General features: G+C 39.3%; 1 protein-coding gene across 1 annotated transcript in view; it reads right to left on the bottom strand.

The window, feature by feature from the left end:
• The window catches only part of LOC104546405 (signal peptide, CUB and EGF-like domain-containing protein 1), a gene marked incomplete at its 3' end in the record, with an annotated part of 91454 nt that overhangs the window by 47786 nt on the left and 16961 nt on the right, over positions 1 to 26707 (bottom strand). The window contains exon 5 of the mRNA XM_010191791.1: positions 15988 to 16122. Coding sequence (XP_010190093.1) covers positions 15988 to 16122 — 135 coding nt within the window. The remainder of the gene's footprint in view (positions 1 to 15987; positions 16123 to 26707) is intronic.

The raw sequence follows: 26707 nt of genomic DNA, 5'->3' as shown, positions 1-26707 counted from the left end.
TAGGGAAAGGGAAGACAATGCAAGGGAGACTTCCAAGCAAAGATCTGAAATCTTCCTCTGCCCCCCTATCCCTTTAACATCACTCATCCTGTCCTCTTCTGTCATTCTCTGACTCCAGTTTTGTTACATCTTCCTGAAGTGTCCTCCCTCTTTGTGTTAGTTTTCATGCTAACTCCATTAATCACAGAATCATAGAATATGTCAAGTTGGAAGGGACCCATAAGGACCATCCCTTATTTCTGTCTATGATGGAGATTTCACTCTTCAAGGAACGAGTCCATCTCTTACTCTTTGACCCTGGCTGCTTGTTAGCATATCTACTATTGTATACTATCAGACCTAAGGCTTTTGCCTCCACCTGTCTCTATCCCCATCTCACTTGATGAGTTTGAGTTGTTCTTCAGGGAGATAGTGAAGGGAGAACAACCGCTAGCTCCTCCTTCTGTTCATTTGATTCTGGTGTTTGTCACTACTGGGAGTATTAGAGTTTGCTGCCAGTAAAACCCAGAGCATGCTGTACATTCATCCCATACTGTCCATGTCTTCAAGGACCTCTGTCCAGAGGTAATGGCATTTCCTAGGATCACATCTGTAAAGCACTGTGGGATACTGCAGGATGAAATGTGCTCTATTAAAAATAGGTAACTAACTCAGAAGCGGCACTGTGAGAAAACAATACATACCAGTGCCCTAAAGTTACTGCTGGCCTACTGGTCCACACATGAATTCCAAGTTTACGCAACCAAGTACTGGAGACAGCATCATGATGGAGGACAGAAAAAGGGCTAGGAGGCCGGGAAATAACGTCAACATGCAAGATAAGATGCAGTCAGCAGTACTGCTTCCTGCAGGGTGGAACTCTGGTGCCATTGACTGTAAAGGGGCATGACCTTGCTTTGAGAAAGCCACCAAATATTAATCTAAGGTGGAACTGAGGACCTGACATAGCTGTGACACAAATGGGCTGGTGACTAACAGCACATGCCACACAAAGCAGTGCCAGTATAAGAGTGGAGATACTTAGCTCGTCTGGTCAATTAGCTCCTACAGGAGAAGCATCAACGTCACAAATAATTTAGCAAAATGAGAACTCATCTGCTGCCTAATAAGTGGTGTATAAACATGCGTTTTCCCAATTCAAACATCACTGTTGAAATTTCATTCCAAAGGAGACATTTGCCAAAGAGATGCACAACTACTCTCCCACAATCCAAGCTGGAAGCACGGAATTAGGCAAATGCTTCCAAAAAAGCTTCTGTCAGTCTGCACTGAATACCTGTTGCCACTATCCCTCTAATTATTTGGTAGCTAAATTCTGTTTCTATCACTGTCTGGGGTACATGATGAGGAAAATACATTCATATGTTGCCACTATCACAGAAAAGAAGAAAGTATGGCAACAATGGCCACCACATACACTTTTTCTTTAGGGAATGGAGTTTGGATGGGAAGAAAAGGGGAACAGAATTTATCTTTCAGAAGGCAATGCAGAAATACTAACTACTAAGAAGACATTTTTACATAAAATTTCATAAATAAACAGGCTGCCGGTCACCCTATATCCTATACAAATACTGGAAATACAAACTGTCTGGAAAGAAGAAATAGAATGCTATACCCTGGTATGTGCACTAATTCATTAACTGCTCTGTGGCTCCAATCCAGCAAAACACTTAAGCACATGAATAGTCCCAACAACAAAGGCCTGAAAGCCTGACCATACATTAAAGTAAAATGCAGTGTAGGCACAAGCCTCTCCCTTGCTTTCAGAAAAACCTACAAAACCCAGAGAACAAAATCAATGCTGCCTCCCTTGGGTATGCCAGGCAAGGAGTGGGGTCACAGCAGCCACATTCAAGGACAGCTTAGGAAAGTGTATTTACAAAATGCGTACGTATTTGTATATACAAATTCTAAATACATGTACATTGTATTAAATACATGTACACTGTATACATACAGTATTACATACTGTTTTCTAAGCATTACAAGACTCCAGGGTATCTGCAATACGAAAGAGCCATTTAGCTATGAACTTCCACTGCAAATGGAATACATTGCTGTTTTCCCTGAGTTTTCCTCAGAGAAGGAATCCGAATAAAATGTCAGCCTGAGACATGCAGCTATCCTGGCTAACACAAATCAAATGTCAGGGTTCAAGCCAGCATGATGATAACATTTGGTGGGGGCACGAGGGAGAGAGATGTGTGATTCACAGTCTGGAAGGTGACATTGCCGGGTCTAGGTCAGGGGAAAATTGAGAGCTGCTGGGGAAAGATGGGTGTGGAGTGGAGATGATGAATATATTGCATTTGATAAAAGTTACCTGCTATCAAGATTTGCTCAGACAACGCCATCAAGGCGTTCAATAAACATTCTCTGGTGACCTCAGACAACAAAATCCTTTATTATCTGAGTAAGAATATTACCAAGAGGACTATTTTAAAGCACAGCTACAATTTCTCCTTTTACTATCGTTGGTATTTACATTCGCCAAAATAATCCCCTTGCTTCTCTGTACAAATGCTACAACCAGCACCAAACACAGATACACAGTGGGCATGCAGGCAAGCACATTTTCCACACAGCAGCAAATGTGATCCCATTCCTGGCACAAACAGTTAATTTTTTTCTGAGGCACTCAGCATCAGATTTCATGTGGAGGCACCTGAAATAGCAGTCCTATGTTATTAGCCATTTAAGACCAAATGCTATCAACAACACAATGAGTGGAAGCCTAATCTGCAAGTTGTATAACAGAAATGAATGAAATGTTTAGAAGGCAATAGTGGTGTGAAAGTGGAAGAACCTGCTTCTCTCAGAAGTTTATATGCTCTGCTGGCACATTCAAGGTGAGAAATATCCAGTGTGTACACAAACCACTCGGTTGCTCTCATATCATTGCTCTTTTTCAGTGCATTTGTCATTGTTTCTTCATCTCAAAACTAGTAAGCTCTCTTCCGTGCCAAAGTGACTATCTCAGCACCTGCTCATAGCTCTGCTCCAGTGTGTACCGACCTCTTACCACACTAACAATCATTAGCAGTGTTTGGGATGAGTACACTACGTAATTGCCCTGTGAGCATATTCTTCAGTACTGAACTGCCTTTAATCTACTTATCACCTATTGGTTTCTTTCTGGCACTTTTTATCCTCTTTCTCAAAGTTCTGCGTAGGTCCTAGAGACACTTCTGCCCTACAGATCAGTGACATGATTCGCTAAGGTCTTCCACAGAAAGTGAAAAGTTTACAATGGTAGTACAGTTATTCACAACTTTATTTACCTGTGCAATGGAGTAACCTGGAGAAATATTCATAATTTGCATCACCTTCTGATTCAGTCTTTGTTGTTGGCAGATGTTCACAGTCTCATGACACTGGTTCAAATCCCACTGAAACTGCTGGGTGTTTGTGGACCTCTGAACTGGTTTGATCAGGCATGCATCACATCTCCACTTCAGAGACAATATTACAGCTGTAACTGGAACAGTCTTTAGCCTCTGCAGGTCTCATGGTCTAACAAAGCTATATTATGCCAACATAGTCTCCATATATACACCTAACCTGTATTTGATTTTTTAAGAAAGATTAAAGGATAGGATGAATGAAGATGAAGTCATATTGGCAGAGCTGTATATGGAAATAAGCATGACATTTGCTAGCAGTGTATCTTGTTTGTAGCCATCTCTGGCTTTAACAATCTAAGAAAAGAAAGGTGAAGAGAATCCTTTGGAAGCTATGAGCTGTTTGCAAGAGGTCAATAAGACTTTGAGACAGTAAACACAGTGCAGTCAACATTGCTGTGCAAGGGTGAACACGGAAAAAATAAGAATTCTTCTTGATAAGCAGCTCTATTTGATTTGTATACTTTGATGAAAAGCATCAGCTAAACACTGAATACGGATTTTAATTTGGGCAGTATTTGTTGGTGGCCAAGGTAAGCAGAAAAAAATCACAGTGTTTTTCCTGCTATCGAGTCATATTGGAAAGTAGGGAAATCCTGTTTCTGCATGTAAATAGATTGTGGAAGTCCAAGGGGAGAATAAATACGGAACAGGAAAATGGGATGTCATTCAACACAGCCACACTTCTGACCACAGTGTTGCTTTTGAGACATCTCAACTTGGTATAGCTCAGCACAGAAGTAACTCCATGAAGTGAGTCATAATAAACACTAATAGAAAATGAGGCCTTTACAGGTGTTTTTAGAGGAAATGAAGAAACAAAACAATCTCATAAAATATTTAACCAAATGACACATAAATAAACTTTGAGTGCTCAGAGGTATTTTTACATACTGGGTTTGGGCACTTGGTACCTAATAGCAAGAACTGAATCTGATGGACACTCAGAAGTGGAACCATTTACACTAGGTCTAGAAAGCCTCAAAGCCAGGTCAAAACACACAGCCACAGTCTGGGCAACAGGAAAATTCCTTCAGCCACCTGATGTTCCTAGTGAGAACAACATAAAAAACAATGAAGAGCTTTCCTGCTCCCACTAAGGCTTTACTTTTAAAGGATCTAACTACAGAGAATTTCCACTGGTCTTCTTTGATTTTATTGTTTTTCTGACATTTTATTCTACCATGAGGCTGTTTCATGGAGCATTTCAGAGAGCTCCTGACAGGTAATCCTCCAGATTAATTTGAAGTTCATTTGGCCGATAAGTGGTCAGCTTCTCTGAAAGATAGCACAGGAATGACAGCTCACTATCTCTGTAAATTCTCGGAAGATCGAAGAGCACAAGGTATTTTCAACTAATGTCAGCTGAAGACAAATGGTAACTTAGCCAAATGCTAAAAAGTCATGTTGAGATTCACATAGAAAGCCTTTTCAAAATAAATCTCCAGGCAAACATGCTACACAGAATTCAAGAGAGAGACACAGATTAGGCTAGGAAAGTATTGCTCACCAAATCCTGGCTTAAAACAGTTTATTATAGGCTCTTTTTTTTTTTAATGATATGTTTTCCAGACTCCAATTAGAGCAGAGTAATTAAACATCCATTAAGGAAGCACTTAGGCCAAATGACAGCTTTTCCTGGGAAGCTTAGTGGGGGTTCTGAAAGTATTTTGTCTGGAGAGGTGAGGAGCAGAAACGCAGTATTGGAGAAGAGCATGCAGACATGCAGCTGTCTGTAAGGGCAGGCCAGGCCAGTCTCACCTCAAGCACAGCTTGAATGCTGCCCTTCGGTGGAGCTGGTGGGACCCTTTTTTTGTTTTGTTTGGCCCTTTCCTGGAAAGCTCCCCCAACACTGAAATATTTCACCTGTGAAAGGAAACAGGTGATTCAGAAACGCTACGAGGAATATGCTCCTTCACCTGGCAAATCAGGCTTCATGTTTGAGCTGTTTCTTGTACTAAGTGCCCAATCTCTCCTCTCGGTAAGGGTGCTCTGTGGACATTCATGCTATGGTGCAATATGACAGCTGCCTACAGAGGCAGACAAGGCTGCCTAACCACCACTACCATATAGTGTCAAGGACAACACCTCCAGGTCTAAATCTTTCAGAGTTTTGATGTTTGTTTGTTATTTTTTTATTTTTTTTTATTTTTTTAAATATGGAATTATTATTATTCCAGGAAAAGCAGCTACTTTTTTTAAACAAAATTTGGTTTAGTGGAAAAATACACTTCTTCCAAAAATAAAGTTGACAACATTTGGTTGACCTGTTCAGGTAGTTGCATTCCACCCTACTTTGCAGAATCTACACATTCCCAGTGTCAATTTGGCTGCCTTCCCAGTACAAGGGCACAGTGCAGAGAGTCATCAGGCATCCTGAATTTCAGTAAGAAGTCAAGCTGCATGACACCATCAGAAATTGATCAATTTACAACAGCAAGCAAATAGAGAACAAACAGAAAAAAAAAGTGTAGGGAGGAAAGGCAGAAGAGGAGAGGATTTGCAAAATGCACTGTTATCCCCCCAGCTCCCTGTGCTACACTTTGATCTCTAAACATGTACGTATAATTCATCAATCACTGATGATAAAGTGCACCAGGGATGAAAGAAGGGAATTAAACAACAGCTCAAAAGAATGGGGCTCAGGTTATCTGCATTCTGTTCCTAGTAGGAGCATACATAAAAACAGATACTGGGGTTTACAAAACAGATTTGGTGAAACGAACACAGTATCAATTAAACTGCATGCTCTGTCAAATGATTCCTTCACAGCTTTTCGGGAAAGTTCTTGGGATTTCTACAGCCTTCCTGTGTAACTCTAGGCAAATTATTTTACTTTTCTGCCTCCCATATGCATAACCTACAGCACATGGCATAATAGCTCCTATTTCAGAAGGGTTTTAGAGTTCTGAGGTAGTTTTTGTAGACTCCTGTGACATCCTCTAGTGAATTAGTGATTAGAAGAGCAAATAACTAGGAGTTCATTTCTGAAGCATGCAGAATGAGAAACGCATGGCACAACAACCATTTGCATCGCTGCTTCTCCATCTTGGCATTTGCAGCATTCCAAGCAAATGTCAGTTTAAATAACCAATTCTCATTACACTAAATACTGAAATGCCAACACCGATCATGTGAATTTCTGACAAAAATTAATGTTTGAGTAAGGAGGCTCTTGGTTTAGGCCTGTCTAGTACTTCGCAGTTTGATATCGATTGAAGATAGCAGCTATTATATTATCCTCAGCCCATGTTAACTGTAGGGAGAAAACCTGCCAACTCTTGTAAATCACCAATGTAACACAATGCTCGCAGCACATCGTAGTGGATACTATGGGCTTACATTGTGTGTGCAGTGATTTAGTCAGCTATAAACACAGAGAACAACTTTTAAAGGAGGTGCTCCATATCAAAGAGGGAAAAAAAGGTGTTGTTGCTTTTACTCAAAGGTGAATGTTTTATGTTGAAACAAGAGAAAAAGATTATCTGCAGCTTCTCAGCACTGGTATGTCAGGCAGAGCCTTTTGAAAGTGTCAGTCATACTATGCATCACACGCAAAAAGCAGGTAAACTGATTCACTGCACAAGCTCAATGCTCTTAGCAATGGTGAACATAGTTCAGAGAGTAATTCCCAAGCGCACACAATGCTTGTTATATTTCTTGACTCCTGGGAGAAGTAAAGGAGTTGAACCCTCGCAAAAGTATCATCCTGATCACTTGCACATGATTGCAGGTTGGCTGTGCAGCCTCAGCACATGACTTGTCCACTGAGAAAAACACTAGCCTTCAAAGACATTGCTGGAGTTTGACTATACCATGACTATACCGTGTTTTATACAGGAGAGGAGTTAGCTAAATAGAAGGAAAATTACGAGGGAGCTGATACTGAAAAGAAATGGCATTAGTGAGCCCAGGAATTAAGGAGACAGAAGTAGTATAGATTTTGCCTTTCACTAACTGTTTTACACCTTTCTTTTCTTTTTCAACCTATTCTCCTCCACTTCACCTCATTTCCACTTGGCTGAATGACAATCCCTCTTCCTCTTACTTTCTGTTTACCTGACGTACCTTTATCTCACTCCCTTCTTCCTTTGTGCCCCTATTAAAATTATCTCAGGGTGCTACTACAATGTTTCTGCCACGAAAGCATTCACAGTGACTCTGTATTTTGTGCTGTGTTCTGCCCTATGTTTGCCTTGTTTACTCAGACTGTAAATTTTCCCACACAATCTGGCCCCATTCTTGACTGGTGCTCAAGAACAAAATAATCAAAATACCATCAAGAACAGTAACAAATCCAGCAATTTTATGACCCAGATACTTCTAAGATATAAAGCTTAGCAGAGCATGCAAGTATTCTTAGACTTGAAAATATACATGGCTATTAAATACAAGCACTTTGTTCTTATTTCCATTAACTACTAAATTATTTCAGAATAGCTCGGAGCAACCTCAAACATAATTACATAGAATTGAATAATTAATAGAACTCATTAAATGCATAGTATGCATACCATATACAGGAGGGTAACAGGACATATGAACAGGTATTTGGCATTAATGTCTTGAATTCCTAATAGTTTATAGCCCAAAACACATTGTGGTATCAGCCTCTAGAGAGTTCTTGCTGGATCACATCTCTGAGATTTGCCATGAATACCAGAAAAGAGAAACAGTGTCTGCAACATGGTCTGTGGCTGATTTCTTTGCGTAGTGAAAAATACAAGACATACATGGAGAGACTCATAGTGACTAAAGTAGGTATGAAAGATGGTGAGCACCTATCTTTACATGGTATTCAGAGCAGGCCCCTGAATTCATCATCATATCCCCAACGGCATGAGAAAGACACGTCATGACAAATACAATGTATGGTATACTTAAAACAGAGTCCATTTGTTGCATGCATGTGTAAATGCAAGCTTTTTTTCCTGTACACTCTGGCCTAATATTCTTCCCAGATCTTTCTCACCTGATGATTCAGTCAACTGGATACTAGAGGGCTTTAAAAAACATGTCAGTTCTTTTATTTACCATAATCCTGCTATATCCAGAGCAGACAGTATGAACAGAACATTGGTTCACTTCCAATGCTATTGAATGATTGAGTGTGAAAGCCCCCTTTGCATATTTTCTTTTAATTTTTTTTTTAATGCACTACTTTCCAGTGTGTTTTCCCATTCGTGCGTATAGCTTTCCCATCTTGTCAGCACTGCCAGTCAGTCAGTTGCTGAGCTACAGACTGTTCGCTGCATTTTCTGTCACACAGGTGTGGAGAGATTTTTGATCTGACTTACAAATTCTCTGCTCCCCTTGGCAAGCTGGCTGGCTGTCATGCTGCTGCAGGGTGTTTCAAAAAGCTGCTCTTTCCAAGACACACTTCTTTGTATCTCCAGCTTCATTATTTCCCACACTCTTCTTTTCCTCCTTTAGTTTCATCCTTTCCAAATCAAAAGGCATTGGCAACAGAGTCATACAGAAACGACTACTGTACCAAACTGTTTCAGATTCTGGCTTATCGAGAAATTATCTGCATATCCTACTTTCTCACTTAGTCATGTTCAACTGTGCATCTACTTTTACAACTTTTCAAGCACTATATGCAACTTACACGTGTGACTTCTAGACTACTTACCAGTTGATGTTTCCTAGTATAGCTAGGCTCTGTTTTTTTCAGTATTATTTTGTTCTGTTTTGTTGGGTTTTTTTTAAATATTTATGTCTGTTCTGAGCAGTACACTTAAATCTGAGACCTATTACAGGATAGCTTCTGCACAACACTCTTAGAATTCAATCCTAGACTTTGGCAAAATCTGGCAATCTGGTATTGTTCTTGAGCATTGGGAGATTTCTCCTTTGAGGTTCATTTAACTCACCACCATTGCATCCTGCTAACCAGCTGGTTTACTATTGCATTCAATCTTAGCTGAAGCAAAGCAGCAAAGGGTATTGATCACCCAACAAAATTTGGTTTTCTATCTGAATTAAACCTAATTCAAAGTCCCAGAAAATTCTGAAGCACAGTATTTTTCCCTTAGAAGGCAAGTGAGCTATAAAACTAAGGTAGAATATATAGAGACTTAATCATATTTTGTAGAGTATAATATGGGTCTGAATTGGTCCCCAGGAACTCAATGAGAGCTTGCAACTGACTCTACTTGGCTGTATTTACCTCTGCAACTTGGGATATACTGAAACTCTATCTTGATTTCATATCCTATATAATTTCCTCACATCCTAGTTTCCGTCTGGACTGCTCTGAGGAACAGGACTGCAATTGCTCTAAAGGAGTGAATCTATCCTGCAGTTCATGCATAGTCACAAAAGCTATAAACAATACTGTAATATTTACACCTTAGTTTTCTTACCTATAAAAGGAAGAATGCAGCCTCAGATTTCAGATGCATTTAATTTTTTTGTAAGCCAAAAGTGACATACCTAAGCAGTCACCATTTAAGCTGACATTTATTTAAGGCCTTAATGTGAAAAGCTGAGTGAAAAAAACCAACAAACCCAACAAAAAACTATGGACAATTTTGATACTCAAAACTCTGCTTTTGCAGTTTAATTTGGATAGTACTTAAAGGGCAACTACAAAGAAGATGGAGGCTCTCTTTTCACAAGGAGGCACATGGAGAAGACAAAGGGCAATGGGTACAAGTTGTACTGGGAAAGGTTTTATCTTGACACAAGAAATAAATTTCTTATAATAAGAACAATTGTTCACTGGAACAACCTCTCCAGGAACATGGTAGAGTCCCCACTGCTGGCAGTTTTCAAGATGTGACTGGACAGGGTGCTTGACAATCTCAGCTAAGCTTCCTTTCCCACATGTTGGACCAGGTGATCTCTTGGGACCTCTTCCAACCTGGGCTGTTCTGTGATTCCATGAGACTACTTACTCTCATGTATCACCCTAAACTTTCACCTAATGTTGTTTTTATGATTACATAATTACTGCTTCCCCCCACAGCTGAACTTAAGTCAGATTTCACTTCAACTAGTTTTACACCAGTGTAACTTTACTAGTCTCAATCACGATAAATCACTGATATATGAGAGGAGGGAGATCAGGCCTAACAGAGATTATATTTAGTTACACCAGGTGTTTTCACCTGTTGCATTTGCCCTCCAGAAAAATTACAAACTCCTTCCATTCCAGAGGAATGGAGAAAGCAAGACTGAGGTGCACTTCACACAGGCTGCTAAAGCAAATAAGCATCTCTGAAACCGAAGTACAGCAATTTTCATGGGTTATACACAGTTTTAAAAGGTTACACACTTCTAACAGGACATGATGGGATTTAAAATGGTTTATTAAGTCTTTTTTTCCTGGATACATTCTGGATCCTATATTCTGTGAAAGATAATCAATTGAACTATTTATTCAAAACATATCAAGTGAATGTATAAACAGACAAGTTTCTATTACACTTAGGTCATACTGTGCGCAGTATTAGGAAAAAGCTTCCAAGATCGCAGTTATGTTTGTTCAGATAAAACTTAGGCTGCTTGAAAGTTTTTCTTAGTATGTTATCTAAAATCACATGAATCGATTTCCTTAAAATTTTCTTTACATATCTTCCTCTATTTTATAGTCATACTAGGATTCCAATTTAAAAAGACAAATAGGACTGTCCTGCTTTATTGAATGGGATGCCTGTACTTGAGGTAGCTATGGCAAAGTATATTCCTATAGTGGAGTAATTTAACTGGTTACATCATCATGAAGGAACTTTCATAGTTGAGATGAGAAGCCTTGTACTTCATAAAAGTCTGGAACAGTGCTGGCAACACTTAATTATTCAGAGCCACCCTTCCACATTAATCTAAATATGAAGAGATTATTGTGCTTTCTGTAGAAAAACACCTCTGTCCTCTCAAGTGCTTTGCAGAAATTCTGAGTCACAATAACCTTCTCGTCCAGAGTCCCACAAGGCATCAGCACCAGAGATGGGAATAAAGTTCAGAATCCCAACCTGTAACCTTTCCTGCACTTACTGGGGATCACGCTTCCTCCCAAGGAGGAAGTTTATTCTACTGTTATAAAATAACACTGAGCTAAGGAAACAGGTAAGGAATAAAAATAAATCATGGAAAGTAGGAATGACAAAATTGAACAACGGTGGTTGTATAATGTTCAGAAGAAGAAAAAATATGTTAGTTTGATCTCAGTTGACTAAAGGACTCCTATACTTCTACTGCAAAATTAACAAAGCTTTAAACACACGATCAAGTTGAACAAGTTATCAGCACAAGCATGGAAAACTCACTTTGCCCATGACAAATGCAAAACAGCTTGGTTTAGCACATTTCTCTTTCGTCTGGGACTAAACTGTTACACTTTCAGGGCAGAAAGAGACAAGCTAGTTTTGAGCTTCTGTTTGTAGCACAGTATTTTTCTTAACTGTGGTAACTTGACTTCACGTCAAATCCCCTAACTCTGCTAAGAACATAAGGCTAATGGGATAAGGGGAAGTGAAAAAGCATTTCCTTGCCAAATGGTTTCTTAACAGGCTTGAAAATTATGGTGACAACCATGTAAAAAGCTTTTCCACTGCTTGACCAGACTATCATAATTTCTAGCCTTCTATAGCCTAGTACTTCTCCACCTCTTCTTGTCTCCACTTATTAGGTGCACTCCTAATTGCACCTGCCTTTTTAGTTCACTTGGCACCAGCTGTAAAAAAACACTCGCAGTGAATGATAAGCAGATGTAAGACCATTAATGTAACTATGCTTTAGGTAGATATTCAGGGGTTGGAATCTAAAACAATAGAAATCTTCCTACTCACAGAACTCCTGAATTATCTGGCTTGTAAGCAAACATCCTTTGTGCTTTAGGACACTTGCCCTCTGGAGGTGGGACAGCAATGGCTTTCTATAACGCTTCAGCTGAGGCTTTTAGTTGGCAAGGCAGTTTGTAGCAGGTCTCCTGACCACAATACCTTTTATAGGTGTAATGCCAATGGGACACACTGTACCCTTCATTTTGAACTTCAGTGGAGTGCGTATGGCTAAACTCTGTCTATTTTGGTGCTTTTTAGGCCCAATTCAAATTTTTAACCAATTTTGGTATCACTAGGACTTTAAGAATGTGCCCGGAGACTTTGCTGAATTGTGGATTTTGGCTTCTCATCAAATAAATATGCTGTAACCACTCACCTGACTCAGTCACAGCTGTAGTGTATGATACTAATCTCCACATTTATTAAACACATGCTCCCTCTGGAGCTGGAGATGATACAGTAACAGCTGTTCTATTCTGGTTCCTTTTTAAGTCATGAGGAAACAAACAAACATATCTCTGGTATAATTCACAGTGTTCACACCTACTAATGCAATTAAGACATACTAAGATAAACAACCATTAAGTTCTCCATATCTTTTACAATCCATTCTCTCTCTCTGTGCTTGCCATCATTATTGTGGGTAAACTATTATTACTGAAATGGGACTCTGCAAAGGGAAATTAAGTTATATGCAAAAATAAATGAGGTAAGTTGTACTGGGTATAGTATCTTCCCAAAAGATACTGAGACTAAACAGAAGAAATCAACAGGCCTATAATGAAGAGAGTGACATAAAGCAAATACTGGAAATGAGGGTTTGTCCTGACTTTAATGTCAGCCTGTCCTCCCGTTGGTATAAAATTCAGATTTCTCTGTGGATCATTAATCCTTTTTGTTCACAGGAAATAATAAGAACACATCTAGATGGCAAGCAAACATTTAATTTGGGACACAAGGGTGATATTAAAAGCCCCTACCACGAACTTCAGTGTGGCTTTTAGTCACAGCTTATGAGTAAGAGCACAGTGGTACAACAGAGCCCCAAAACACTGGGACAGGCACAGTGCATCTCTGGAAGCTGAGGAAATTCACACAGCAGGTGACAATTTTAGGGAGGGTTCTTCATACCCGAAGACACTTCTCCCTTGGCTGGTTAGTGCAAAAAGGGACATATTCCTTCCTCTGCTCAACCCCCAAGAGAATATTCAATGCCCTTTTGCAATTCTGAAACTACCACATCACTTGCATGTGCTGATGAGCGCAAAGCACGTGATAAGCACCAGCCTTGCTGATGGCTGAGGCAGGTGAGCTGGGCCTGCTGACAGGGCATTGCTTAGGCTTCATACTGTTCCTTCCATTCCAAACTCATCCCAACTCCCAGTATGTCCTAAGCACTTTGCAATGCTTCTCCCTTTTTCCCAAGGCACTTGAAAACAGGAGGGAAAGGTGCTAGTGAACTGCATGAAGAACCTTGTGGTTGATTGCTTTAGACTAGCTGAGTCCTTGGAGAGACTTTAGGTAATGTCAAGGACACCGAGATCATGTGACTGCACATGCATTTTTCAGAGACAGAAAAGTAATCCCACTGCAATTAATGGATCTTATTATGCTCAAAGTCAACAGGCTTGCTAAAGGGCTTTGGCAAGTCAGCGTCTTTGTGTTTGGATTGCAATGCTGGCTGTGGTGTGCCTTTGTCCGCTCCAGCCTTGTTTACCAACAGAGCTATAGACACAATCTAGCCCTAGGCACAATTCTGCCTAACTATGTTGATGAGTATTTTTGTGTTCTAACAGTTTCTGTAGCAGCGTTTACAAGTGAGACATATGAAAGTGAGTAAACACAGATAATAAAAAAGCCATTTGCTTTCTCACCATGCATATTTACTATTTGCAGTTCAGTCACCTCTGACAACTGAGAGAGATCATTCCATCTCGTTTCCTTCCTACAGTGTACCAACCCACTGTATTGCTGTGTGGGATCATGACATTACAGTGTAATGTTTGCTGTTATTGTAAATTAGAATTTTATTTTTGAAAAGCTACAACCCATTTGTTCACAAACCACATTGTAATCACCAGCAGGCTATTTGGTAGGTTGCTTGGCTCTTTCAGACCTAAAATAATTTAAGGGTGTTGCTTCAAATTAAACATCCATGTCTTACATGACATTTTCTTTATAAAAAAGTTAACACAAATACATACTTCTCATGCATATTTATTATGTACATACAGCAGTGAACCTTCAAATCCACTCCCTGAGTCCTTCCGGCAAACTAGGAATCCTCTTTGCCATAAAAACTTACCCTTTTCCCTCAATAAATCAATTCCTTAGAAGAAACTTTTGCCTTTAGAGTCTCATTTTTCATTTATTTCATTAGCTTCCATCTCAGATAACTAAATTCTCTTTTGTTACAGCTGGGAATTTTTATAATGTGCAAATTGAAATGATGATTGTATTGCAGTACTCCGCAAGTGGTTTTCATTAAGACTCCAGCTACTACTCCTTGCTCTGTTGGATATCTTTGTGTCAGGGATACTTTACACTGGACAGAAGGTTGAACAATTTATGTTGGAAAGAATGACTAAAAACCTATTGGATAGCAACCTTTAAAATGCACTGGTTCATGGAGCTTAATTGTATGTTCTTGTCATAATAAAAATATCACAATTCCTTAAAACATAATAATCATGTTAAAAAGGGGACCTGTGAATATATTCCAGAGACTCACATTTCTGAAAATCAAAATTACTACTTGTCTTTATGATTCTGTGTAAGTAGACACACAGTGTCAGAAATAAATTTACATTTCTGAGATGCTATATTACAACGTTTTGCTTTCTTGTCAACAGTGATTAATTCAGACTATTTTCAAGTAGGATTTTCTGGTTAATTTTAGTGACTTAAAATAGTTCAGAACCATTTGTGTGGCTTGTTGAAATTTACAGCATGCTTACATTGTTGATCACCAGACTCATCTTGCTACTTTGTCATACTGTATGGCCTATTGGTAAATGAGCTTGCTAGAATATATTCCCATTGCTGCCAGGGTCACCAGAAGTCTGAATGAACACATAAAGAGCCCACTTAATTGCAAAGATTTATAGCTACACTGTTTTCTTTTCTCCCTTTCCACTCAAACTTGTCTTCCATGTCTGACAAGTATAGAAAAAGGGAGACCTGCTTATTCTAGTCAAAATCAGCAGCAGCCAAGGATTATAGTTTTGCAGGGATTCCTTATCACCACTACTAGTGTGTAGGCAACAAAGATGCAGTTTTCTTGTCCACCCCAGACAGGGTGCTGAACCAAAGAAAAATGCTGTGTCAACATAATATCAGCCATCATGAGTCTGCAATGAAGCAATGAATTACACAACTGGCAAAAAAACCATAATCTGTAAAACTTCCAGAATCAACAAGCTGTTCATTTTTATTTAAGATACCATGCTCTCTAAGGTGGAAGACAGGTGAACTACTATACAACAAACAAATGAGAAATTTTTCAGTCTTGGAAACTCAGAAGCAGAAAGCTGCCATTTGAAATCTGCCTCTGCCTGCTCAAAGAGCCTGCTGTTTGAATCAAGTATGATTTCTATGTTAAACCAAAGCCTTTTCCCCTATCCTATTTATTGCTCTGCTACAAGTTTGGGTAGCAGAGAAATCAATCAATTCCAACTAACCAGTGGAATTATTTTGGGAGCTCTGGGAATAAAAAAAATCCCTCCAAACAGTTTCTGCATTTCTGATGGAACACAGTTACTCTAAAGAGCACCATTTACACACTGAAAACTTACCAATGGAGCGATGAATGCAGGTGTGCTGGTTATCACTCAGAAAAAAGCCCTCTTTGCACTGGCATTCATAGCTGCCCATAGTATTTACACAAATCTGCTGGCACCCTCCATTGTTATCCTGACACTCATCAACATCTAGAAGAGAGAAGAAAAAATAAATGCAAGATAATGTACAGATTCAAAATATACATCTAGAAGAGCAAGGAATCCACAAAAAGGCACACTGTAAATTAAGCTAATGAAAACTACCCAAACCCCATCAGAGTTAATCCAAATTAATCCATCTAGCTCTTTTTTCTGCACTCCAGGTTTAAGGTTAACATAAAAAAAACAGTGGGGAGGGGAGTCCAGCTAAGTCTCCATGCATTCTGAGCTGCAAATTGATTTCCAATGCACAATGAATGTTAACGTCCTAAAAAGGCTGTGACCCCATCTGCCAAATGTGGTGTTGCACCCTGTCATTCCCACTCCGCTTGGAAAGACATACTTCAGGCCTACAGTAATTTCTAGCAGGGGTAGCAGGCAAACACAAAGGGCATTACAGGGTGAAAAGAGTCTTTATAGAGTTCTGGTCTTGAACAGAACAGCATGTTTCAATTACTGGAGTCATAACCCCCTACTTTGTCAGTTTGTTTAATGTTGTTTAATGAAAAGAAGGCTTCTTAAATCTAAATGTTCCATGTCTGTATTGTCATTTTAATAGGCAAATATATAAAACCACAAAGGCAGCATTAGCTACTGGCTGTTTTGAGGGTCCCTGCCTACCCCCCATCACCTCTCTTTGGCATAAAAGTTTTTACGCTGTTGTGTTTAACACAGACATATGTTTCAGCATTGGGAAACCACTGCCACTGAAAGATACCTGACCAAAGTTCAACCTTGCAACTCTCCTGTTTTGCTCATAAAAGGTCTATCATACCCATTTTCTGGTTTGCTTTCTTTGGATAAAAGCAGCGTGCAACCTGAAAAATCCATGTTTTCCATTTTTATAGAGAAGCTGCAACCAGTTAGTTACTTCACACTATGTGCCAACACGTCAGCAAATGAGATGGTGTGTGTTTTGCTTTCATTTTATTTTTGGAGAGGAAAAAAAACACAACAAAGCTACATGATCCACAACATTCAAAACCTCAGAAGACCTGGCACAGCTCCTGCAGGAATGAATTCCTCCAGGACTGGCCACAATACCCTAAGGTAAAACCAAGCTTCTTTTGCCAATACTCTTGCAGCCAAGGCCAGGAAGCTCTGAAATGCCGAAGAAGCTCGGTAACTAAAGCAGGGACTCCAGCTAGTTCCAGCAGCTTGCTCAGCTAAGCCTGCTATTGCTGGTTGTGCTGGTGTGCTGCCTGCGCTTCATGTGACAGAAATTGTAGTCCTCTCTCACAAGGAAAAAGAGCTCTAGGGTAATTCCCAGTACCCAGGGAAACCAGGCAGTCTCCTCCTGTCTTGAACTACAATGCAGGTACGGAGACAGTGCTTCTCCTTGTTTTCACTTACCAGGAAACGTTAAGCACTATTGCCTCAAATTTTCTCTATCAAAATCCTCCCCACCCTTAGTTCTTACTCTTTTCCAGATTTGAACCTTTTCATAATCCCATGAGAGCAGTTTGGAAACACAGAGGAAAAAGAGAAGTGACAACTTTCCTTGCCTACTGCAGTATAAGAAAGAAAGATAAATAAGACAACTTTGTGAGACACTTCCTCTCTGAGTCAGCAAGCCTTGCTGCCCTATTAGTGCCAACTCAAACTTGTTTCTTCAAAGCAGCACAGTGGAATCTAGATCCTCCTCTCTGGAAGATGAATTGAATGCTTACTGAAGGAAAAAGTCTTGGTACATTTAAAAAACTCCAAAATTTTGTTACAAAGTACGCAGCTTTGCCAGTGTTCTGTTTATAGTATCATAAAGCAACTTGAACAATTGCCTTCCAGCTCTGATGAATAATCTGAAACAAATGCAATGATTTATAAACATTTGTTTCTGCTCTTGATAGCAAATGTTGGTGATTTACCACTTCCGTAAAGAGACAGCTTAATTTACCACCAAGCCCTCAATCCAAACGCTGGAACAAAAGTTATTACAATTTACCATGAGGGATTTCTTCTAATTGTTTTCAATTACTTGCCTCAAAATTATTTTAATACACATTTATGAAGAGAAGGAGTTAAAGAAAGGGAGCAGCTGGGATCTGCGACTACTGTATCTCTATCTCTATATTACATGTCTTTCAATAAATCTTGGCCTGGTGGCATAGGATTAACATTTTCTTTTCTCAGGCCTCAACCCCACTAGGGCCAAGCTTTTTGGAGGACTTCTTATTACTGCAGTCTTAAAAGGCAGTATTGCTTATTACCCACCATACCAAGCAATCTATTGGACATGGCTGCCCAGAAAATATTTACGGATTTATTTACTTGATAAACTTTCTATCCAATATAGTCACTTTACGATCTATTCTACTCTATTCTAATTGTATCACCATTACTAACCCAGTTTAGAGAATGGGGTAAAAAAGTCTTCTGAAGTCAGGAGAGAAAATCCCATTTACTCCAATGAGCTCAAGCTTTGGTACATATGTCAGAATAATTTCATCAAGTATCTGAATTTTTTCAAAGCTCACAAATGAAATAGCTGCCAAAGAGGCTTTTTCTTTCTTTCATTGTTTGTGCAACCCTCGTTCAATGCAGTTCAAGTTACCCAGCTGAATGTGTAAACATCAGTAATGCAGCATATGTGAGACTGCATTTTGGACCAGAGTTTCTAGAGATTAAGTTCCACATAAACACCAAAATAACTATCCACATTTTCAATAAAGCTCTTCTGGCTCCAGTTTTGGAGGCTCCACATGTCAAACTGGGCTGCTGACCATTTTGAAAAACTGAGGGTGGATCCTCAGGAGCTTTATTTCTTGCCACTCTGTGTGACAGTTCACACCTGCTGGAGACCTGCAACCCAGGGCCTAACTCTAGACAGAGGAAAAAATTCACTTATGATGTGAAATCCCTCCACTCAAATGTCTAGTCTCAACCCCATTTTAAAAACTTCTAAATTTATTGAGCACAAACACAAAGCTCACTTTCTTTATTACTCCACTCTTTATAAAAATGGTTTATTTTTTTTTTTTAGAGCAAACAGACGTGTCTTCTTTGGCAACCTTTTGCACAAAATCAGCTACTACTGATCATCTTCTCCAGGGCCAGGATTGTCTCCCTGAGGATGGCGGTCCCAAGGCAGAAAGTGTAGCTCTCCCTTCCTTTAAACTTGTGTATGGAATCCACCCAAATCCATTTCCTGGGTTCCCTATCTGGCAGAAGTTCTTTCATCCAGCTTGGCCTCTCCACCTGACAGTGTGCTGATTACCAGAGAACATGATCCACTGCTTACGGAAGAGCTGCACCTCTGCTGATGATCCCAGGGTGGAAGCTGGAGCAAGGTTTCAGCAAACCCACACAATCCAAACTCACAAAAAGATGGAAAAAGGTTCTCACCTGAGCTGAGCTCAGATGTTTGTCCTGCATTGCTGCTCCAGTTCTCATCCTCAAAAAGAGGAGGAAACACTAGGAAAAAGTGAATATATGTCCTTAAGCCATTCTCTGTAATATTCATCACAAAGAATTGTCCTGTGATTGTGTCTACTAAAGACAATTCCTGATGGATGCATCTAGAAATAACTCAGTTTCCCCAGTCTTTAACTACTCCTTACCAGTACAAACAGCTAAGATGTCAAACAGCACAAGAGCTAGAATCGCTCACACAGAGTTTAGACCAAAGTGACAAACCTATGTTACCAGGGAGATGAGGGCCTGGACTCCAAATTGTCCAGTCATCATCAGGGACAACAAAGAATATGGGAAGAACCAGCTCAGGGAGAGGCTGGGAAAGGAGAAGTATCTTTCAAAAAAGAAAGATAATGGATGCATACATACATAGATACACAGATATATCTATCTCTCAGAAACATTATGCAAATTAATGCATATCTGAATTTGCATAAGACCTCTAGCTTTTTGGCCCACTGCCTTCACATAATCAAACTTGTGTTTTGTATCTTGATGAGACCCTCTAGAGACTGGTAGTGTGGAACAGTATCAAAGGGTAGGAAACATTACAGCTGATAAAGATGGATGTTTTATTCATTAAATAAACACATGCTTTTGGTCTCTCATTTAATTTATCTGATGAACTTTTCAAACTAGCTCCACTGGTATTTCACCCTGATCTGGCTCTGAGCTTCCCGCAGTATTTGGCCTAAATAAGTAATTCTGATCACGTGTCCTGTTTGGATACCACTGAGGGAGAAAGGTCTGCTAAGGGTACCTGAAACCAAAACCACAAGCAGGAAGACACAAAAGTGGTAACGCTACACAGAGTCAATGTCATGAACAGTATGTCCACTGTCCACTTCCTCCCACAATCTTCTCTTCCTTCCTTCTGACATTTTTCTTTCATGTCAGCGTTTTCATAAGTACTTAAGCCCCTCAGAAATCTGTGTCTCATCTTCAAAGTCTCCAAAGCATTTGGGAGCCGCAGTACAATTCACTTACTATAGCATTAAGATTATTCGGAGACTTCTAAAAACAGGTCTTTGACTTCTGATCCAGGGAGATGATCTTGCTAGTTTTTCCTTTAAGCTACTCTCTGAAACTTCTGGAAGATTTCTTCCTAAGATTCCTATTGATATGATCTCTATGATAGAGAGATGAACTACAGATAGCAATACTGCAGACTTTCCTCAAATGTTAGCAACAAAACACTACTGGGGGTATCTCGTATATGCAAGAGAAATTATTAGCAACTGCAAACTCAGTGCTTGACTCTGAAATTTTAAAATCATTATATTCTGACTATTTCTAGTCAGAAAGCTGGCTGAAAATCCCATTTAAAAAAATCACATTCCTGGATTTACTACAGTCATAGTTGTTCTCATATCAAAAGAACACTTAGCCCAGCATCCTCTCTTTGACACTGTTCTGTAGTTGATACTCAGGAGAAGACTGTAGAGATGGGACAGAGCCATTGCTGGCGTGCTCTCCCAGCTTCCAGCAGTCATGTACCTATTAACCTTTCTAAATCACTCAGTAGACCATTGTCCTGCTGGATCTTTCCTGTGTGTAGTTGTTTAATCTCTTCTGAACCCAACATGATGGGGCAATTACTTCTGCAATTTCATTATGAGTTACATTAAAAAGACACCCTTTTGTTTATTTCAAACATGCTGCTTCATAGTCTGAATGAATGCCTCCTAATGCCATTATTGTGAGAAACAGTGAATATTCATTCCCTACTGTCCCTGCCCATGGCAGGAGGGTTGGACTAGATGATCTTTAAGGTCCCTTTCAACCTAAATAATTTTATGATTCTATGATTCCACTTGCCTTTTCTGTATCTTTCTTGATATTATAGATCCCCCTCAGTCTCGTACTGTTCACCTCATCAATTCTAAGCCCTGACACACAGCAATACACAAATATGATAATTACAGAGACAATCTGAATTATTTCAGTATTAAAAAGTGTTCATTTCTTGAAGTTAACCATAATGACAGCAACATTTGGCACATATTCTTCTCACTTCTCTATTCCATTCCCTCCAAGTACCAAGATGCTCTATTGGAGTGGGTGTCTTGGAAGATCTGATTTCAAGATAGCTGTGGAAGCCCAAAGAGTAAATCTGGCATGTAGGAGCGACATAAGTGGTATCAGATTAGAGATTGTAGGCAGGTGTTCCTGCTGGAATGGTCACACAAGTAGCAACATGCTGTCAAGGTAGGGGGGGGATACATTGCATCAGCTGAGAGGGTACGGAAACAGGAATCATTGCTGATTGAAATAACTGCTAATCTTTCTCAGACCAACTTTATATAAGCATACAAAGGTAAATATTAGAAGAAAGAGACACCACTACCTACGTACACATCATGCATATTTCTAGAAGTTCTGAAATCAGACTCCACCAAGAATTTAAAAGCAGGGCCCAAACTTTCTTTACGCATAAGGGACGAATTCTGTTTTTCATGCCTTTCTTTCAGAAACTGAAAAATGTTGTGAAGAAAAGGAAAAAGAACACTACACCCTTGAAACCAGTACTTCATTCACTACCAGTTACAGAAATCTTCATTAGAGCCCTTGTTGAGAAAAGTTCTGCTTGCAAAAAAAAATATGGATCCTACAACAGTGAATGTTTACAGGAGTAAACATTAAAAAAAAACAAACCAAAACAAAAAGTGTGAAAATTACATTTCCCTGAGAAATAAAGCACATTGTACAGGAGAAAAACATGAAGTACTAATCACAAAGATGTTCCTGAGTGATGAATACTAAAATCACTCTAAAATAATCAGTGAATTGATCCTTAGAACCACTCTTTTCTTATGTACAAGGATACAACACATAAAATGATGCCCATGAAATGTCCCAGAGAATCGCATCTCTTAATGGTCTACAATCACATACCACCTCAACACCCACTGACCAGGCTTCTTGTTTGCCTGCACAGCTATAGAAGTGAGCAACTTGAAAAGGAATGCTTAAAATCTTTTTTCTGTAGCTATTTTGTGACACACAGTGGAATTCCTTAAATGTCACACTACACAAACACAGTGTAAATGCAGCTGCAACAGACTTCTTTGCTATGTATAGCACAGGAAATACTCATTTAACGGAAGAGCTTAACTCCGCTACATGTGATGCTGGTCCATTTGCTGAGCTCAAGTAAACAGCCCCATGGACATTGCGCGAATGTTGCATCAAGCTGAAGTCTCTTGACGTCACTTGTTTATGCCTTTCTTAAACAACTGGGCATGACTGTCTGTTCTTTCAAGACACCAAAAGCCTTTTCGCAGCTTTTAGCATTTCCAAAATAAACATCCAAGCCCCTTAATGTGACATCTTAGTTGTAGCTTTTATCCTCTCACTTGGTAATCATGTCAATTTTTTTAGACAGACACATACACATGGTGGCCTCCTGACAACAGTGCCTAAACACGAAGTTCCTAATCCATTTTTAAAAATAAGTTATCCATTCTTCTGATGCAGGGTTTTAAAACAATTTCATATAAATTTGATCTTGCTTCTTTTCATCTACAGTGCCACTGTCTGGGAAGTGCCAGCAGCCTCCAGCTTGGCATGAAGCTCTTATAGTGGGGTTCGGACAGCCCCAGTCCCATTAGCAATAAGCTTGCAGTTCCCACTGACATCTGGCTGGTGTGTGGGGCACCCCAATATTAACAATCCTCCAAAAACTAGAAGGAGGGAAGTTAATTACAGACGCAAACAAGCAGCAGTCATGATCAACTGAAGGAAAAATCTGGGACAAATTGAGTAAATTATTCAGTCTGTTAACATTATGTCCCTTACTTTGTCTTACCCTTGGGCTTTCTCTGGAGCATCATTAACTTCTGCAGGTTCAATTGAAGTGGTATTCTATATCCTTCTTCTGAGATAACTATTGCTTACACCTGATTCCTTTTACATCTGCTTAAAGACCCTGCCAGGATCAGAAAAATCTGGTTTGGGTTAACTCAGAACTGCCTTTTTTTATTAGTTTTGGGTTTTTTTCTTATGAAAATAAAAAACATTTTTCTGTGGATCAAACAAAGCCTATAATTTAACATGAAAAATGAAATACTATTTTCCTTTCAGGTTGGTAACATTTTCCATGTCTATATAACATGAAGCATTTTGTTTCTGAGCTCTGGTAATAAAAGCTAAGGAAAGGGCTAGACTAATGATTTCCTTCGTTATTTATCAGTAACACAGTTAGAGGACTCTCTAGATTCAGGTGAGGGATTTTAAGCAAAGCATTGCAGCATCTAGCAGGCTATGAAGTCATTCTCACTCTCAATAACTCTTGTCTACGAAAAGTGGAAGAAACGGGAGGGTCTGAAGCACAACCTTCAAGACACTGAAAAGAGAACTATATCAGGAGTTGAGAAACACTGGCTTAGTCAGGCACAAATCTATGCATTAAACTTTTAGGGAACATGAGAATGCTGAAAATGTTTTGGAAGTGCTGATATTACTCTTGTAGGTCATACCAAAACAGTAAGATTTTCCTGAAAATATGTTGGGCCCTCTGTTCCCCTCAGAAGAGAATCGCCTACAACAGTTACCCTCCTTTGTCTGTTAACAGAGGCAGTCATAACTGACTCGCCCTAGGCAACTCCTTGGGTGGACCTTCTTCTACGTCCTCATTTGCCTGCCCCTCAAGTTCCACAGACCCGTATCCGTTGTGTAAGGGCAACCAGGATGGTGAGGGAGGCTGAGAGGGATTCACCTGCCTCCACGAGCAGAGACCCGTTTCCATTCCCCCCATCTCTTAGGTCTCCTCCTTCTACCAGGTAGCAAGAGGGTAGGGGATCCTCTGCTTCTTGTGGAGCCAACTGCTGCCTTTGGCTCTGGGTTGGTAGGGTGTGGCTCCACCAATCTATCTCCCTCTCACACTCCCTGATACTCCTAAACCTTTCCACCTCCTCTTTCAGCTCTGCCACCTGGTCACACTGGATACAGGTGTTATCTCTCCTCTCCAAATTCACATACTCAAAGTAAAACTCAGTCCATAGCCAGGATATTCATGTCATTTCAGTGCACAAGAATGAATTTACACATTCTTTCAATGTGCAGTCATTCACAGGTTGAGCCTGTGGTCCCTTCAGAGCCTAATCAATGCTGAATTTATAGTTAGAAGGAGTTCTTCCAGTTATTTTTAAAGTGAGTAAAATCAAGTCTTGTAGACTGCCCTAAGATGTTACAGAGTTTTTTGTAAGTACTGAACACTCAGTGGCATATAGACAGTCTTGAGCCCATTAAGGAAAATGCTGCACTTCCCATGCAGCAGATATCATGACTCTTATCTGATGTGTGTGTACAAGTGTTCATGCACTGGCACCTGGGTGCTTCATATCTTATGTAACCAAGCCCTAAATGATTACTAAGTCCCACAACAAATGTCTGCTCCCTGTACTGGATTTATAGCTCCAAGCCTGTCACTATAAATCACTAGTGGGATCCAGAACCCATTCTTCGCTGTTGTATTAGTACTTTTTATTGTGTCTGTGACTAATTTGAGATGCAATAATAACTGTAGTAGTTATGCCGTCAAAATAAACAACAGAAATAATTAAAGAAATGAAGTTTCTCAACTTTTTCAAAGCATAGCATTCCAGCTTCTCAGTTAAATCTAAATATACCAATGTATATCCTCCTGACATTGATCTGCAAAAACTTCTCGAAAGGTAATACTAAAATATTGTTACTCTTTATTTGCTAATATGTATCTGAATATTATTGCTCTGGTACTTTAATACAACAGTATAGGTTATCAGTAGTGGAAAATTTTTCAGCCTGCATTAGTCACGGTAGAAATACACTAGGAATACTTGCAAAAAGTCACTTTAGGAGTTTTTTTGTTGATTCAGATACACAAAAATAGATCAGCTCACTTTCAAGTTGCTTGTATACTTATAAACACATTATGTTGGAGAAACTCTGCAGGAGAAAAAACAACACTTTGTAGAAAAATGTAGTTCTTTCCCATTCAAGCTTATTTTGCTGCAAAGAATTATAAAAAATTTCACCTAGGTGTTTTCTCTGTGTAGTATATTGTCTGATACAATAGCTACTATAAGAAAAAAAAATGCATGAAACACTGTATGGTGTATAATTTAAAAAAATATACACTTTTTCCCTATGAAGAACTATACAATTTTATATCCACAATATTCAAAGTAAAGCCAGCTTTCAAGGCCTGGCAACAGAAATCTTGTCTTCTCTGCACAGCTCTTCTTATGAAAGGAAAAAAAAACCATGAAAGTACGCTCACTAACATAGGAACTAGAGTACACAAAGCTAGAGGCTCCCAGAACTCTGGATGCCAGATTTGTTAGGAGCATGTGTAACACTGCTGTCTAAATAAATTCAGCAAATTCACCTTTCCATTCATTTGAACTCTTCAATTCTACTTCTATTCTGTTTTAACTAAGGTATGACTGCTCCGCTGAAGAGACTAATACTCATTGCTGTAGCAACTTTCTCTTCAGTTAGAACTATCTTTTGCTAATATGGGGTGGAAAAGCTTTGCCCTGACTCTCATTTCTGCTCCTGTCCCACAGCACAATACCATATGTCCACTCCAGTCTTATTTATTTAACAAAGTGTATTTCAATTGTTTCCAAACATTTCTTCCCATATCCATAAGGCCTCTTAATCATAAATTTTGCTTTAATCCTAAACCTTCCAAATTCTCTGAACAATCATTCTTGTAAAGTATGTCCAGTGACTTTTTAATTAATGTTTTATTTAATGAGCAATTATTATTATTATTATTTAGGTGTTAGCTACAGTCATCATAAAGTCATATTCAAATACCATCACCTAGTACATGTTCCTTCCTGCCCCCTTTTTATGCAAAACTACATCTTGTGCTCTGACACAATTCACATAAGGAAGGTGTACACAGGTATTTTGAGGTACTTGAGAAGGATTTGGATTGATGTCCGCAGAAGGTAATGGGAGCAATGTAAAAATAATCCTCTACATTGGTCCTGTAGTCTGATTCAAGCTTTTAAGTTTGCACATTGTACACAGAAGTCAAAAGGGTAACATCAAGATGGAGAAATTAATGGGAAGTATTAGACAGCAAAAGCAGGGCACTACTCAAAGATGAGACCCTGGAATCTACTTAAGAAGAAAATTCACTACCAACTTTTCATCTGGTACTCATTCA

The sequence above is a fragment of the Mesitornis unicolor genome, unplaced genomic scaffold (genome assembly GCF_000695765.1).
Source record: "Mesitornis unicolor isolate BGI_N332 unplaced genomic scaffold, ASM69576v1 scaffold9199, whole genome shotgun sequence".
Taxonomy (NCBI): Eukaryota; Metazoa; Chordata; class Aves; order Mesitornithiformes; family Mesitornithidae; genus Mesitornis; species Mesitornis unicolor.
This window is presented reverse-complemented; position numbering and strand designations above follow the sequence as displayed.